This window comes from Semicossyphus pulcher, unplaced genomic scaffold, assembly GCF_022749685.1.
Source record: "Semicossyphus pulcher isolate SPU_LCO1_2020_fin unplaced genomic scaffold, fSemPul1.0.p SCAF_21, whole genome shotgun sequence".
NCBI lineage: Eukaryota > Metazoa > Chordata > Actinopteri > Labriformes > Labridae > Semicossyphus > Semicossyphus pulcher.
The window spans coordinates 18,588,485-18,604,052 of NW_027211695.1; the positions used below are offsets into that span (position 1 = coordinate 18,588,485).

Here is a 15,568-nt window from a genome sequence, read left to right on the forward strand (position 1 = left end):
AGGTGCATAAATGACATTAAGGTGTATAACTGACATGAAGGTGCATAAATGAATTTAAGGTACACAACTGACAATAGGGTGCAATCTGACATTAAGATGCATCACTGAAATTAAGGTGCATCATTGAATTTAGGGTGCATAACTGACATTAAGGTGGATAATGGACTAAAGATGCATTATTGACATTGAGGTTATAACTAACATTAATGTACGTAACTGTAATTAAGATGCATCACTGAATTTAACGTGCATATCTGACATCAAATTGATTTACAAAGTCAGATTTCCATTGCATTGTTCTACTCTGCATCTACTGTAGGCTATATGTATCCATCTCCATGCTTCCTTCTGACCCACTCTGATGCATGATATCGTCTGCTGTGTCGTCTCATGTCAGCATGTCAGCAGTGATACGCAGGCTCATTGACTCGCGCTGTAATTGTTCTGATGGGTGGAGAGATGTGCTGCGTTTAGTGCCCCAAACAATGCCAACTCAAATGTTTTGGAATCGGTCACATGTTGAGCTGCAGTGGATGGTCCAGGGGCTGACAAATTGTTTTTATCGTCCAAAAACACTCCCCGAGGAAAGCATTGGTTGTATTCTGATCAAACAGAACAGATGAGAGGCAGAGAAATGAAAATTTCACAATGTTGCAGTGGAGCTTTCTTAAATGTACATTGCATTATACTATGTGTTTTGTAATGAAATAATATAAAAATCATTTGACTTAAGATGTCAGATACATTTAGACAAGTAAAAAACTTAAAATAGTTCTCCTTTGATGTATTAAAGTATCTGAAGAACTGAAAAGTAACATAAAATTGTTGTAATCGAGTGAGGCACAAGTACCTTAAGGTTCATCAGTACATGACTTTAATAGTTATACTCATACATCCCACCACTCATCTTTTTTCTCTTAAAATCATACGAAATACCACAATAAGTTTATACAAGTGAAAAGTACACCGTGTGTAAATGATAAAAAGCTGCTTTAGCTTGGATGTCTTACATTATATTGCTGTGAAAAACGGTCGAAAAGACGGAACCAAAGTAACCGTTCCTTGTTTCCCCTGCACGCGCAGTGACCGTCCCCTCAGTTGCTAAGTAACGTCTGCAGGGGGCGGCTGCTGCATCACCGGATGCTGCTAGTGTACAATAATTCAAACGGAGCCGTTTCACACGCGAAACTAAACGAGCTTTAATGAGGAGGATGGACGAGGGCACCGAGTTATCTCTGACCATCGCTCACATCGTCCAGCGGCTGAAAGGAAGCCATTTACACTCTCAGATAGAGAGGCAAGCCAAAGTGAGTAAGGTGTTTAGCATGTGGCTAACGATGCGCAGGCGAGCAGGTCAACTGTCAATCTCAACAGTTGAATTTCCAGCTTACATTAATGTAAGAATACAGCATTACAAGGTAAATAAATTATAAAATGTCACTTTATTTTATTTTGTCCCCAACTTTTATTTAGGAATGTTTACATCAACCTGAGATAAAATTGGAGTCCCTTAAAGATGACGTACGCAGTTTTCTCAAAACATCAGGTGGGCATATTGTTGTCTTTTTGTCGCTTCTGTACAACACAAAAATGCCACAGCTTTATTCCTGTTATTGAGATAGAATTAACAATTACATATTATTATTTTTATTTTGTGTATGTGTGTGTGATAATAACATATATCAATGTTTTACAGGCTGGGAAAGAAAGCTACAGAATGCAGTGTACAGAGAACTGCATGTGTAAGTTGCGTTCAATACTCAAACACAGAAGACAGGCCGGATTGCACACAAACACACACACTCACACTGAAGCACACTCATGTTAGGAGTCAATTTGATAATCCAGATTCATGCTAGGGATGCACGATATTGGATTGTTTGCCGATATACGATATGCCGATATTTTGCAACCCTTTTTGCCGATTGTCAATTTCAGGCCCAATATATTAGGCGTGCACTCGCGGCAAGTTAATGTCGTAGCATTACGTCAACCTTTTTAGGAAATCATCGAGCATTTAGGCATAATTAAAGCGCTGTTTTATCGGCGGAAAATATCTGCAGAAAAATGACATATCTGCCGATGCCGATATTTGTCATTTTCAATCCATAATCTGCAGATACCGATAACGTGCTCATAATATCGTGCATCCCTAATTTATGCCCCCTCCTTAGACCACTTCAGTCACCTTTATACGAAACATTTACCTAAATAAGTGGGGAACACTTTGACCTATGATAAACAGCTTGTGTACCTTTGAGGGTGCGCACTCTTTGCCCTCTTGAGGCTAAAACACAGGACACTTAAGGCTAAATGATGACATACAACACTAACTAATGCCTCCTCGGGCCATTAGTCAGCTCTGTGTGCTCTTATAGGTGTTTAGATTAGGCCGAATGTTGTTTGACGCACTGAGACCTTGAGTCATTTAATAAGCCCTGAGTGTTCTTAGTGGGGAAAAAGACAGGAGACAATCGCTTGTGACTAAACGATGACTGACTCTTAACATTTTATTTGCCTTTTTGCTTGACGGCCTCCTCCGGCTCTTTCTGTAAAATTGGTGTTTTTACAGTCCCTCAAATCTGAAGAAGTATTTTTATGTTCGTAGAGCTCTTCCTCAACCCCTCTCGCTCTCTTCTGTTTGCTTATTCTAGCCAGCTGCCCCCGAGCCATCCCACGGCTCCTCCCGAGCATCTCAAAGAGCCGCTGGCCTACATGCGCAAGGCACAGGTCAGTCTGTCTGCTCTGATCTCCGTCACTCCTCGCTTCCTCTCATAGTAGCCTTTGTTTTTGTATTATCCAAGTATTTGTAACAGGGTAACCGAAGTGCTGACCAGTGTGTGTGTGTGTGTGTGTGTGTGCGCGCTCTCTAACACAGGCCAGCTGGGAGAAGCGTGTCCTCAAAAGCCTGAACAGCATGAGCACAGAGCTTGAAGTGCCTCTGGCTCGCATGGTAAATAACGGCTAACGCAGCGTGTTTACAACAGCTATTCATTCAGGTTTTCCTGGTGCAAAAGCCTTTGAAATATTATGTGTTTTTTTAGCATAATTTGTAGCATAATAGCTGTTATTAACATATGAACCCAAAGCTAACTGAGCTGTGGCTAAGTCCAATAGCCATAAGCTAGTTTAGCCCTGCTCAGAAGAGTCAGCGATTATCCTGTAGACATACGCTTGTATTTCTGATGTGGCATGTTCAAGCCTGCTTCTGTTCTAGCTGTGTGCTTTGTTATAAATCCTCTCTCTCCGCCCCCCCCAGAGGCCGGCAGTGGAGCAGAAGGAGCTCGCCAACAAATGGAACGAGATGGGCACCGATGAACCAGGTCTCCAGGCATTACCCAGGGGTTTGACCCTGAGCGCTCTGCCTTTTATGACACATTAGCGCCGATGTGTCAGACAATTATAGTGTATTTTGCATATCAGGACAAGATCTACCACGCCTATGTTTGCTTTTTAACACACGTTTATTCAAGGGAGGTTTTCTCAGGAGCTGGGTCGACAGGACACACTGAGAGCAGGAGCTGCAAAAATTGTCGTTAGCTCGCAATAACCCAACAATTCAGCCTTCTAGCCAGAACACTTCCACAGAACCTGGTGACCTCACGTCCTAACAACGCTATCACAGCCTCGGAGGCGTATAATAACATTTAGAACGTACCGTCCCAAAGTTATAAACACTTTACGCTGTGAATATAGAAGCTGTCCAGACCTCTTGGATGGAGCTGCGATAACGAGCAGCACCCCTCCTTCCGTCCAAACCTTTGTGTGCCCTCGTTCTGAGTCACTTAAATTTACTGCTGCGCTGCAAAGGCGGAGGGTGGAAGTCCCACTTAAAGTAACCCTCTTTTGACTTTTGTAGAAGCTCTGGCTTGTGAAGGTTATTTAAGTTCAAGTTGATTTAAAGCACTTTGGTTGAAATCTGTATGTTGCAGGTGACCTTATTAGAACGTATGTACGTTTGTGTGTACAGATTTAAGTCGCTTCAGGCCCGTCTACGCCCCCAAAGACTTTCTGGAGGTCAGCACACTTTTGCCGAGTATTCAGTGTATTTATTCGATTTACTAAATTACCTTCTAATCTAAAAGTTGTCACATTTCAGGTGTTAATCAGCTTGCGAAACCCAAATCATGACAGCAGCGAGGACATCAGCGCCAGGAGCCACTGGGGTCTCATCCAGGTTCCCCTCAATGTCAGGGACATCCCACAGCTGGTAGGAGCCCATGAAGGTTCATTGCTTGTACCCAGGAAATGCACATAGAATTAAATCCTGCATGTTTTTATGTGTGTTTAATCCTCAGAGAAAGGCCTACTCTGAGCTGAACCTTACCACAGGGCAGCTGGGGATCGATGACCACGCCCACATCCATCCAGGTATTCAATAAAACACGTCTTCATGCGACATGCTAATGAAAGGAATAGTTCGACCTGCATTTTTTCCTTTTAAGACTTAAACCAGAAGATTGCTACCACTTCTGGTATGTGTAAGGCCAAATATGTAGCTGGAACAAGCTGCTGGCTAGCTTAGCTTAGCATAAAGCTAGCCTGGCTCTGTCCAAAGGTAACAGACTCAAGCTACCTTGATGTCTTGCATGTCACCATTTTCAATAATTATTATTAATGTCAGATTTAAACTCATATATTTATATTATAAATGTGTTGACCTGATGAACCCTGAGGTGTGTTTACCGCTCTGGCCCCATACCGGCCCGCGTTCCTCCCCTGTGTCACGCTGCCGTCTGGGTTTTCTCACACAATATCTCTGTTTCATCCGCATATTGACATTGTTACAGTCTGGTGTTTGGGCTTTAAATAGAATCCAGCGTCTCTGTGTTTGTTAATCAAACAGATAACATTAGTTTGAAACACAATTATTGATGCGTCTGTTTTTGTTCCGTCTCTTCTTCTTCCCCCCCGTGCGCAGACCTGTTTGAAAGCGAGTACGTTCAAGTCGGGAAAAAAGGTCAGTGTTTGGTTCTTTGTTTTAAGTACGTAAACGTCGCACTGTATGCAACTCTTAACAAAAATAGAGGCTACCTGTTGTATCATCACTTTATCATAAATCATTATTAATGACTGTAAGTACTGATTTTAGTCTGTATTTACTCCCTTTAAGGCAATATTAAGCTGGGGCCACAGTTCCAGCCTCGTCTGTCTTGTGTTTTGTAGATTTTATATTTAAACTTAAGAGATCTGGTTTTATTTTTAGCATTAAAGAGTCTTTTTATGGAGATCAGTATCAAAAACATCTTAAAATATCTCCTGTGAAAACATTGTTAAAGAATATAACCTTAAAGAGGAGCTGAATGTTTATTATAGGCACTAAAATAAAATATAGAATATATAGAAATATCAATTTCACTCACTTTTCACTACATATACTACGAAACATATTATGAACACCGATCAGACATAAATCTACACAAGTCTTAAAAACATAGAGCTGCACTTCTGAAAGTAGGCCAGAGTGTAAAGTGTGTTAAAATATGACATTTAAGAGCCGGGCAGTGTGTCAGTTTATGTTATGACTGGTCGACCTTTTAATGCAGCGCCTGTGTGTTTTTGGCTTCTGTCACAACAAGAGATTTAGGGCACACCGGAGATATCGTTTCCAGCATGTGCCCCAGTGTTTTCTGGAAAGTTATGTAATAATCACCGTAATGGGAAAGTCTGTGTTATGATCTTTTTTTTTATGTTTATACATTTTTAGAGGGTAAGAATGAAACTGTGAACCAGAAACCTAAACATGTGGATGTTCCGCTGCTCAGAAAGAAGATTAAGCAGTTATCATTTTTATGATACCTGACCCCACTGAGGACAAAAACCTGTTAACAGTTTCAGAGTTGACCTGCCTGTTTTGTGTCGTACAGATGCCCATTTTCCCAGCTGATACCATTTTGTCCGACTGTTTGTGTATTATGTCATGCTGCCTGCAAATCAGGATCAAGTCAGGATCTTGTGCACATTTTGATCCTCTAGTCTTTCGTATTTCATTAGCTAAGTAGCATTAGCCACAGTACAATAGAGGTCATACAAGATGAGGAAAAAATGTTTTTTCAATTTCAATTTTATGCTTTATTTCGTAAAAATTCAACTTGTCATGTGTAGGAGGAGTCTAGTTATATTACATTTAAAATGAGAAAAGCTTCAAATGATCAGTTTTGAGATGCTGAAACACTTTTTTGGTCTTTTTTCGCTATATAAATGACATTTTCCAAAATAAGTCTGTTTGCTTTCTTGCTGGGAGAAAGACGAGAAGATTGATACCTCACTTGTATGTCTGATAAATATGAAGATACAACTAGGAGTTAGCCTAGCTTAGCATAATGACTGGGCACAGGGGGAAACAGCTAGCCTGGCCCTGTCCAGGTTGCCATATGAGGAATGGAGACTTCGCAAAGTCACTGCTTCTTCCAAGAAAGAGTTGGGTGTTTACCCCTGGGTCTGGTCATTATGCTAAGCTATAACCCCTGATTGTATTGAATAGTACAATTGTATGCTTTATTGCGAAAAGAAAAAAAAGGTAATTTAGAAATGCAGGAACTGGTCCTGCTTGATAAATGACATTATAAGTAATAAATAAGCTCTTTTGCTTTCTTGCTGGGAGAAAGACGAGAAGATTGATACCACACTTATATGTCTGATAAGTATGAAGATACAACTAGGAGTTAGCCTAGCTTAGCATAATGACACAGGCACAGGGGGAAAGAGCTAGCCTGGCCCTGTCCAAAACACCAAAGTTCACCTACCAGCACCCTAAAAATGACCGTGTCTGGTTAGTTTGCATGAATGGTGGTTTTATGGTTGGGGTTTGTGTCAGTTTACTTCTTTGCACGACTTCTAGGAGTGTTTTTGGCACTGTTAGGTTGCCGTACGGGGAGCGGAGATGCCACAAAGTCACTGCTTCTTCCAAGAGTTTGGTGTTTAACTTGCGGACAAAACAAGGCTAGCTGTTTCCCCCTGAGTATGATCATTATGCTAAGCTATGCTAATCACCTCCTGACTCCCTCTATCACCCTCTTTTGAGTCTAACCTTCGGTCTCTTTTTTGTTCCAGCGCTTGTGGAGCAGGACAGCGCAGCGGCGCAGCAGTACAGCCGGCAGGGCTGCCCCACGGGGCTCCGAGCGGACCTGTGGGCCCTCATCCTCAACTCTACTAACCAGCCTCCGGTACTCCATGTGTACACAAACACACACACAGCTGGGTAGCACCCTGGTGGCTTCTGTGGGCTGTCAGTGTTTGTCATGAAGCTGATGTGCACAGCTGCAGTGGTTCCCAAACTCGGTCTTTTTTTGAGCCTCTTGTGTTTTCTTTACTGGCTCTGGATGCTTTTGATTTATGCTGTAAAATAACTGACCTACTATCTATATGATCTGTGTATTAGCCTCCAGTGTGTTTATGTTAGCTTACATTGTGTACAAATGCTAAGATAATCAAATGCTGGCGATTTAGCACAGTTAGCCCAAACAGAGCGGCCGCCCGCCTGTGTGGCACAGTCCTGTGTAAACGCTGGAGTCCTGAGTCTCCTGTTGAGGCCAAGTCGATCAAACAAGCTCGTGGCTGGAGAGTGTTAGCATGGCACGAACACATAAAACAGTTACTCAACCTGCATCTCAGTCAGCCTCTTCCACTGACGCTGTCCATACTTCCACTGTGGCTTCATTGTTCCACCTCAGCCGTCAAAGTGACATCTCTGTTTCTGTTTCTCTCGCATCCGCGTTGCTGATCGTTGCCAAAGTGCTTCACGGCTGTCACGGCGGACGTTTTTATTGCTCCGTCCAGTCCGTCCTGTTCTTGTGTTCATTCATTATGTATAACCTGTCTTAAAGCGGAGACACGTCTGAGGTTAACCATGTGGTCGGAAACATGATATTCAGCTTGGTTTAATTCAACTGTCAGGAAACATCAAGTTGATTTATAAGGACCTGTAAAAGTCACATTTTTGAGGCTTAAATCTCAAAGTAAAAGTGCAGCATCTTCATCGACAAACATTTCTCCTGGAGCTGTCTGGGTGTGATTTTTATGCGCGTTATTGTACACATAAAACATGTTGCATCTCTGCTGTTTCAGGATGTGATGCATTACGAGCAGCTAACGGCTGGAGTCATACAACACGACCTGCTGGTGGACAACCTGATCTATAAGGTAAAACACTCCTCCACACTGTCACTCTTCTTCTTGTATCCTGTTAATGTAACCCAGCGCAGAGTAAACTTTGATACCCAGGTTTCTAGAAATACTTTCTTGTGTGTTTTATGATAACATTCACAAAACCTTGTATACACAATTGCAGCACTATTCTCGAACAGTAGTGCAAATACTGATATCATTCTCTCCCCCCCAAGGATGTGAAGCTCACCGCCAGTAATGACGACTACTACTTTGTGTTTGAAGATTTCCTCTATCAGGTAAGAGTCTTCTCTCTCGCAGTCTTCATTACTATAGCGCTGCTTTTGGAAGAGAACTTGGTTTCAATGTTTAATCTGTCTCTCAAAGGGGCGCTGGTTTAGCTCAGTTGGTAGAGCGGGCGCCCCGTGTTCAGAGGCTGCAGACCTCGACGCACTGATCGCAGGCTCGACTCCCGGTCTGTGACCATGTGGTGCATGTCACCCCCCACTCTGTACATTTCCTGTCTCTCTTCAGCTGTCCTAATAAGAGCAAAAAGACCCCCAAAAATCTAAAATATCTATGGCTTAAAAAGCAACAATCATAAGTAGTAATTAAGCCAAAAAAACACTGTTAATTATTTATTATTATTATGACTTAAATCCTGAACTGGATCAAAGATATTTCTCACGTTTTCAAACATGAACATAAAGTTTCTCATGTTCAAAGAATAAAACTGCTCTTATTTTGAAAAGTGTTTATGTTGGATACAGTCGCTGATAGAAAGAAGCTAATTGAGAACAAATGTTGACAGGTTTCAAATTAAAAGGGTCTAACCTTGATGTTTTTTAAATATTTCTTCATATAATTTTATTAAGAAAAAATGTTTATTATTTATTATTAATATAAAACCGAGCAATAGTAATTGCTTATATTGAACGTACATTTGTACATTTATTTATTCATTAATTATTCATTTATTTATATTGAGTTTTTTGCAAGGCAATTTTGCACAATGCATATTTTTATTACATATATTAAATATCTTTTTCTGTGTTGTTTGTAAGTTTGGTTTAGAGTCTATCTATCTGTCTGTTTTATTTAAAGTGCAAAATCACCATGCAGCATGGTCTCACTACACTTTGCAATTTACAAATATATATACACAGGACAAAACATACAGCAAGAAAAATAAATAACTAAAAAAACATATTAAAAGCTTTGATGTTAAAGAGTAATACAGAGGAGAACATACAGCATTAAATAAAGAACCATATTACAAACCTTCATGTAAAAGGGATGTTAAACACATGCTAGCTATCGTCTTTTGCTCGCTAAATAAACAAAAGAAGCAGTTAAAAGATATTGTTTCAAAATTTTCACTTTTCAAAATAAAATCTTTTTGTGATCTAATAAAATAAATCTTCAATATAGTTACATGGTTCGCCTGTCTTTCCACTGAAAGGTTGGTGGTTCAATTCCCGGCTGCTACAGTCACATATCGAAGTGTCCTCGGGCAGGACACTGAACCCTAAGTTACTCACAGTCATGTGACTGTGTGTCAAAGGTTAGACCCTGATTGGAACACAATCATAGCCGCCTCTGCCACCAGTTTATGAACGTGCGTGTGAAAGGGTGAATGTGACATGCAGTGTAAACGCTTCTGTTATTATTAGCTTCTGTTGTAGCCACTGCTCTGTTTGCTTACAGTACTCGGCTAATACACGTGCATATATATTCTCTACTACCAGTTTATTCAGCGGCTGTTAACACATCATGAGTACACATGTGTAGCGGTAATAAAGCTTTGTATCAATATTGACTGACGGTGAACTCAGCAGGAGGTGAAAGAATCCGCTCGTCCTCAGAAGTTATGCATCCTTTTCTTTTAGAGACTGCAGCCTGTGTACTCCTGCTTTGGTATCGCCTGAAAGAATATCTCCTTGTGTGCAATCTATCACAAACACACGTCAGTTAGAGACGAAGACCACCCTGATCTTGTGCCCAACACATCAAGGTCGAACAGGAGACACTGTCCTCCTCATCCTCATTTTAACCTGACAGATTCTTTTTCCCCTCCGATGTAATTTATCTGAAGTGGAAGTGAAATGAAATCAGTTCCACTCCTACTCGAGCTGTCATCCTGTTACAGTCAGCTTTAAAGGGTTAGCTTAAAAAAAAAGTGTATTACTCCTTTAACGACTGTCTCTCTCACCCCCATCTTTAGGCATGTAAATATTTGGGCGAGAACGACAGCTCTATTCTGAGGCTTTAAATCTTATAATGTCACCGTATGTTTGGTTTTTCAAAATAAAAGCGCATGTAACACCCTTACTTGTGTGTTTCCAGGTGTTGCTGTGTTTCTCCCGCGACACCGCCGTCCTGGACCACTTCAAATACAACAGCGCGACTCCGCCCAAATCCTACATCCAGGGTGAGATGATTAATGTGACCTCCGCTGAGGACACACTTAGACATCGTCAGACCAAATCAGAGGAGCACCACTTCACTCCTTTGACCTTACGCTATGTGTCTGCACACAGATAGCTGCACACTGGTGCGGAGGAAACCCACACATGGTTACTGATGTGTGTGTGTGTGTGTGTGTGTGTGTGTGTGTGTGTGTGTGTGTGTGTCTTACAGGGAAGGCAGGAGATGAGGAGTGTGCTGTTGTGTATCCTCCAAACGGTGAGCCTGAGCTTTAAGTTAAAATAATTTTTGTTGGGGTTTTTTTGCAAATTTTTGCATGAAAATCTTGAATAATTTGATTATTTTTGTATAAAAACAGAAATTTTATACAGTTTTTTCCAGCAAAAATACAGTTTTTAGACAGTTTTGAACTTATTCATGTATAGAAAGAATATATAGAATATATATTTGGGAAAATTTTGTCTAAAAAACAAAATTTCTGCTGCTTATCTTCATTGCACTGACTGTAAAATCTGATTCAAACAGGTGTAATCCCTTTCCATGGCTTTTCAATGTATGGTGAGTCCCTCAGTTCTCACGCTAAACGTGCAGGAGGAACCCTGCAGAACACTCTGTAACAGGGAGTGTGTGTGTTTGTGTGTGCATTCACAGTGGCGCCTTTGTGTTTCTTGTACAACGAGCCGTCCAAGCTGTACAGCGTGTTCAGGGAAATGTACATCCGCTACTTCTTCAGGTTGCACTCCATCTCCTCGTCTCCCTCGGTGAGTTTTTGTGCCCGGCTAATGTGAAGCATCTTCCGTCGTGCGCGTGTGCGTAACCTGTGCACGTGTGCTCCTGCAGGGTATCGTGTCCTTGTGCCTGCAGTTTGAGCGGCTGCTGCAGACCCACCTGCCTCAGCTCTTCTACCACCTCAGACAGATCGGGGCTCAGCCGTGAGTCGAGAAGTCACACAAACCATGCACACACAATCACAGACAGTATAGCTCTGGAGTGTTGCAGCCTTTTAGTTGTGAGCTGCTGCCATCTTGTGTTCAAGTAGTGGAATTACAATGTTTTAAAAACCCAAATCTTAATAGCCTATACAAACAGATGGTTTCGTCTCCAGGTTGCGCATCGCCTTTAAGTGGATGGTTCGGGCCTTTTCTGGCTACTTATCTACTGACCAGCTGCTTCTTCTCTGGGACCGAATCCTGGGCTACGACTCGCTGGAGGTAGTCGCAGGTAAGACACTCTGCTGCACTGTTTCTTTCATTATTTTACTACCTCTCCTTATCTTCACCCCATCCCTTTGTTTTTTCCATCTTCTTCCCCGACAACATTCTCCTCAGTCCTCGCAGCGGCCGTGTTTGCCTTCCGCGCCGAGAACCTGATGGAAGTGACATCACTGGCCTCGGCTGAGGTATGCACGTCTCACATTAGACTTGTGTGTGTGTGTGTGTGCTTAAACTCGTCTTCCAGTCCTCTCCCTGTCCCCCCACATACCCCAGGAGGGCTGTAAATAGCCGTTGATGAGCAGCCAGTACCAGTAACCCAGTCTCCTGCATGAGCATGTCTGAAAAAAATGGCTGGCTGGACACTTTGGAAGCGGCACCCTGCTAGCTTTGCGTCTTAGCCGCCATGACACCACTCATAGGCATGTTGTTTTATATGGCTGATATGCACGTTTTTCTCTGCTCAGAATTAATGCGGTTGAATTCTGCGGCACAAATGTAGCCCGCTAAACGAGCTCCTCTGTGTTAGCTTCATGTTGCATGATTACTGTAACCAGTAATGTAATTCTTGTGCATGCTTGCACTGTATACCGCACCCATACTGAGGCCCCACTATCATATAACCAGGAGTAAACTATACGATGACTCGCCTCCTCCTCCCTTCTCTCCTTCCCCGACGGGCGAGAGGGTTAAACTACAATATGACGCAGGGTGCAACAGGCTAATCTGCTGCTCTAAGATGCTAACCGGCACCGCTCGTTTACCACCTGCCCCCCCAGCAGAGAGCAGATATCATAACACACTGCTCCTTATCTTTATATTTAGAACTGAAATATTAAACCCCGTCTCTAAACACGATAGGGCCCCTAAATTTAATCTCCCACCGAGCCCGAAAGGACAGAGCGAGGGGGGGCGAGCGGTGCACTCTTAAGCAAGGATTGTCGCTTCCCAAGGATCCTGCATGATCATTATGCGTGTGTGGGGCTTTTTTTAAAGCTTCAAATATGTCTCCTGAGGAGGGGGGGGGGGGGCTTTATAGGCCTTCTCCCGAGCTAAGGTGTAGATGACAAATGTGTGTGTTTTTGTTTGGCATGCGACCCTGCAGGCTGTCCTCGCCGACCTTTCAACCCTGAAGGTCATGCCGCTCATCCAGATCTTTCTGTTCGCCACCGCCATCTGAGGAAGCTACGTTACGAAAGTCGCACATACGGGACGATTCAAGAAACCCACACACGCGTTAAACACTTCACCTTGCACTAGTTCGAGCAAAAAGCCAAACCCAGCCTCTTTAGCATGTATGCACCATAAATAGTGAATCCCCTGTATCATGCTACCAGATATTACACAGTATGTAAGTATAGACCAGTAAGGTTAAACGAACCTCCTCCTTAAGCCATATGCTCTGCAGGAAACTCGATCCGCGCAGCAGCTCCGGGATCAGCCGAGACGCTCATTAGGAGCCGCATGAAGCCGTGATTGTGCTGCGGTGAGAGAACAACGGCGACGTCTCCGCGCTCGGCTAATGAAGTGCTAATTAGCTGTGCGGCCTGCTTGTTGTAACTCTATTAGATGACGCTGATGAGTGAGGAGATTGGAGTGTGTTGAAAGAAGTTAAGACGCTTAATATGTAACTTACATGATTAGAAGCTGCTGCGTATACACATAACTTATTATATTTATGAGGAAATAGCTTATTAATGCACTCTTAAGGGACATTTAGCACCTCCAGTGCCGGTATTTGTTTCATTTTGAGCCTTTTTCATCGTTAAATTATGCATTTAATTCCTGAATGTATTTACTTACTTTGTACTAGCGAATTAAGCGTTTAATTTAAATGCAATCAAATCCTTTTGCTCATGATTAAGAGTTTTGTTTGTGAGTCAATGCCAAGGGTTCTCATCCAACACATTTAAATGTTTATTGCAACTTCAAATAGCACTTTTTTATTTATAATAAAATGATGTTTTTGTTGAATTGCCTCCTCGAAGTTATTGTGACAAACCCTTACGAGACGTCGTTTTCAGCAGGGGCGCTGTTGTGGTTCCCTGAGCCAATCACAGTGTACAGGTGAGTGTGGGAGTGGTTCAAATTAGCAACTGGGCCCCATTCAGACCGTCGAACATGGCGAAAGAGCGATTCAGAGCTGGCCTTCTTTCTGTTGGGCAGGTAGGTGCCTCAAACCGGGTAGGACAAGCTAACTGTCGGTTAGCATGCTAGCACAAAGGTAACCGTGATGCTGTTGGTGTTAGCTCGGCAGTGGGCGTGTTCTCGCAGGAGAGAGTGAGAGTGAGCTTCTGGTAACAAAGAGCCCAGGAGGAGGAGGGGCCCAGTTTGAATGTGTTGTTGACAAAATGCAAGAAAAAAATCAATAAATTGTGTCTTATATGTTTTTGATATCGCTACATACAGCCTCTGCCTGAAACGACTCAGTCAGCTCTGTCCCTTTAAGAAACCCCGCCCCTCCAGTTTGTCAGGGCGTGTAGAAAAAACTGTGTGAAACCTGGCGTTCACAGCAGCCTGCGGACTGAGCTGAGAAGCCTGGAGATTACTCCAACATACTTTAACCTATAGATCTGAAACTTCACCCACATGTGTTTCCAGCTTTGTAACATTATATATATGTAAAACAGCATAATACCCCCGTCTTTAAAAGCCTCAGTACGCTGCTGCCCAATCTTCTTCCTCCAGTGTAAATGTTTGGACAGGCCGGACTGTACTTTGGAAGCTCCTCTTGGCGTTTCAATTAAAGCCACAGAGAGTAATTGACAGGTAGCAGCATTAAGAGACCTAACCGTCCGCCCCCACCTTCCTCCCACATGTAGCATCTGCTCTATCCCTCCCCGGTTGTTGACCGCCTTCCTCCCCGCTGCCCCCTCTGCGGGCTCGTATCGAATTATGCTGCTCTTCTCTTTCGTCTCTCCCTCGCTCCCGGGTCCTGCTACATCCGCCACCTGTTTACTAGGACTCCCACGGCTTTTATCATGCACCTCCTCTGGCCTCCCAGGAGTCTGTTCCTCCTGAGACGACTATTACCTGCTGTGTAGTTAACTGGTAGGGAGGTCTCTGCTGGTGGCTGCCGTTTTGCACTGCAGGGAGACGTTTCCTATTGTGCGCCAACGCTGAAAGATTTATCTGTGAAACTGTTTATCAAATTGAACAGCAGGACAGCAATACCTCTGTCCCAGTTCAGTTTGGGCGTACAACATATTTATTAGAATTGTGTTCTATTTAAATGTACATGAAATACCGTTAAAACAAAGTAGTTTTCTAAGGATATAGGACTAGCATGTTCCAGAGACATGTAGCAGACTTCCTTACAGCACTGACCACCAACAGTGCAGAAGTGACATGAAATATGTGTATCTTAGTATATTTTACTCTGGTAAAAATCCAACTTACTTAAGACGTCCTCAGAACAACTGCACCAGTTTCATCTGTACCAGCATTGTGCAAGGAGGCAAATAGCCTATATTGAAATTTACCTTATTTGCATGGGATCCTCCTGACATGGAAAACCCTGGCTTCAAACAAACAAACATAGTCATGGAAAGAGTAGCTTGACACAAACATCTAAACTTAGGTGCACTTTTTAAATGAAAAAATAAAGATTTAAAGTGGGTGACCTTGAGTTTTGGCAAACAATGTTTACATCTCAGTCAATAACCTTGAAAGTCATGCCAGGAGTCCAGTTAGATTATTTATATTTAAACCAAAATGCATCCAAATCACACATAGCATTGGCCACCTGTCCTAAGGTTAGCTACAGATAAGGATGTCCAGACTAAACGTGGTTGAAGTTTCAAATCTGTAGGTCAAAGTATGTT

The 15,568-nt window shown here is 42.6% G+C and overlaps 1 protein-coding gene across 1 annotated transcript; it reads left to right on the plus strand.

Moving 5' to 3' along the window:
• Nucleotides 1-1,211: 1,211 nt before the first annotated feature.
• tbc1d19 (TBC1 domain family, member 19) lies at nt 1,212-13,718 on the plus strand. The gene is made up of 21 exons (XM_069672421.1): nt 1,212-1,307; nt 1,474-1,546; nt 1,697-1,742; nt 2,655-2,730; nt 2,879-2,953; nt 3,260-3,323; nt 3,971-4,017; nt 4,100-4,210; nt 4,299-4,371; nt 4,922-4,960; nt 7,054-7,166; nt 8,068-8,142; nt 8,343-8,405; nt 10,453-10,537; nt 10,747-10,791; nt 11,059-11,091; nt 11,185-11,294; nt 11,374-11,465; nt 11,639-11,754; nt 11,862-11,932; nt 12,850-13,718. The coding sequence occupies exons 1-21, from the start codon at nt 1,212-1,214 to the stop codon at nt 12,922-12,924; spliced, it is 1,578 nt and encodes a 525-aa protein (XP_069528522.1). The 3' UTR covers nt 12,925-13,718.
• Nucleotides 13,719-15,568: the final 1,850 nt, after the last annotated feature.

Bases quoted from the DNA above. Each gene is read 5' to 3' on its own strand.
- tbc1d19 (XM_069672421.1), top strand. From the start codon at position 1,212: ATGGACGAGGGCACCGAGTTATCTCTGACCATCGCTCACATCGTCCAG. The intron at 1,743-2,654 runs GTAAGTTGCGTT...TGCTTATTCTAG, and splicing joins GTGTACAGAGAACTGCATGT to CCAGCTGCCCCCGAGCCATC. The intron at 8,406-10,452 runs GTAAGAGTCTTC...GTGTGTTTCCAG, and splicing joins TTGAAGATTTCCTCTATCAG to GTGTTGCTGTGTTTCTCCCG.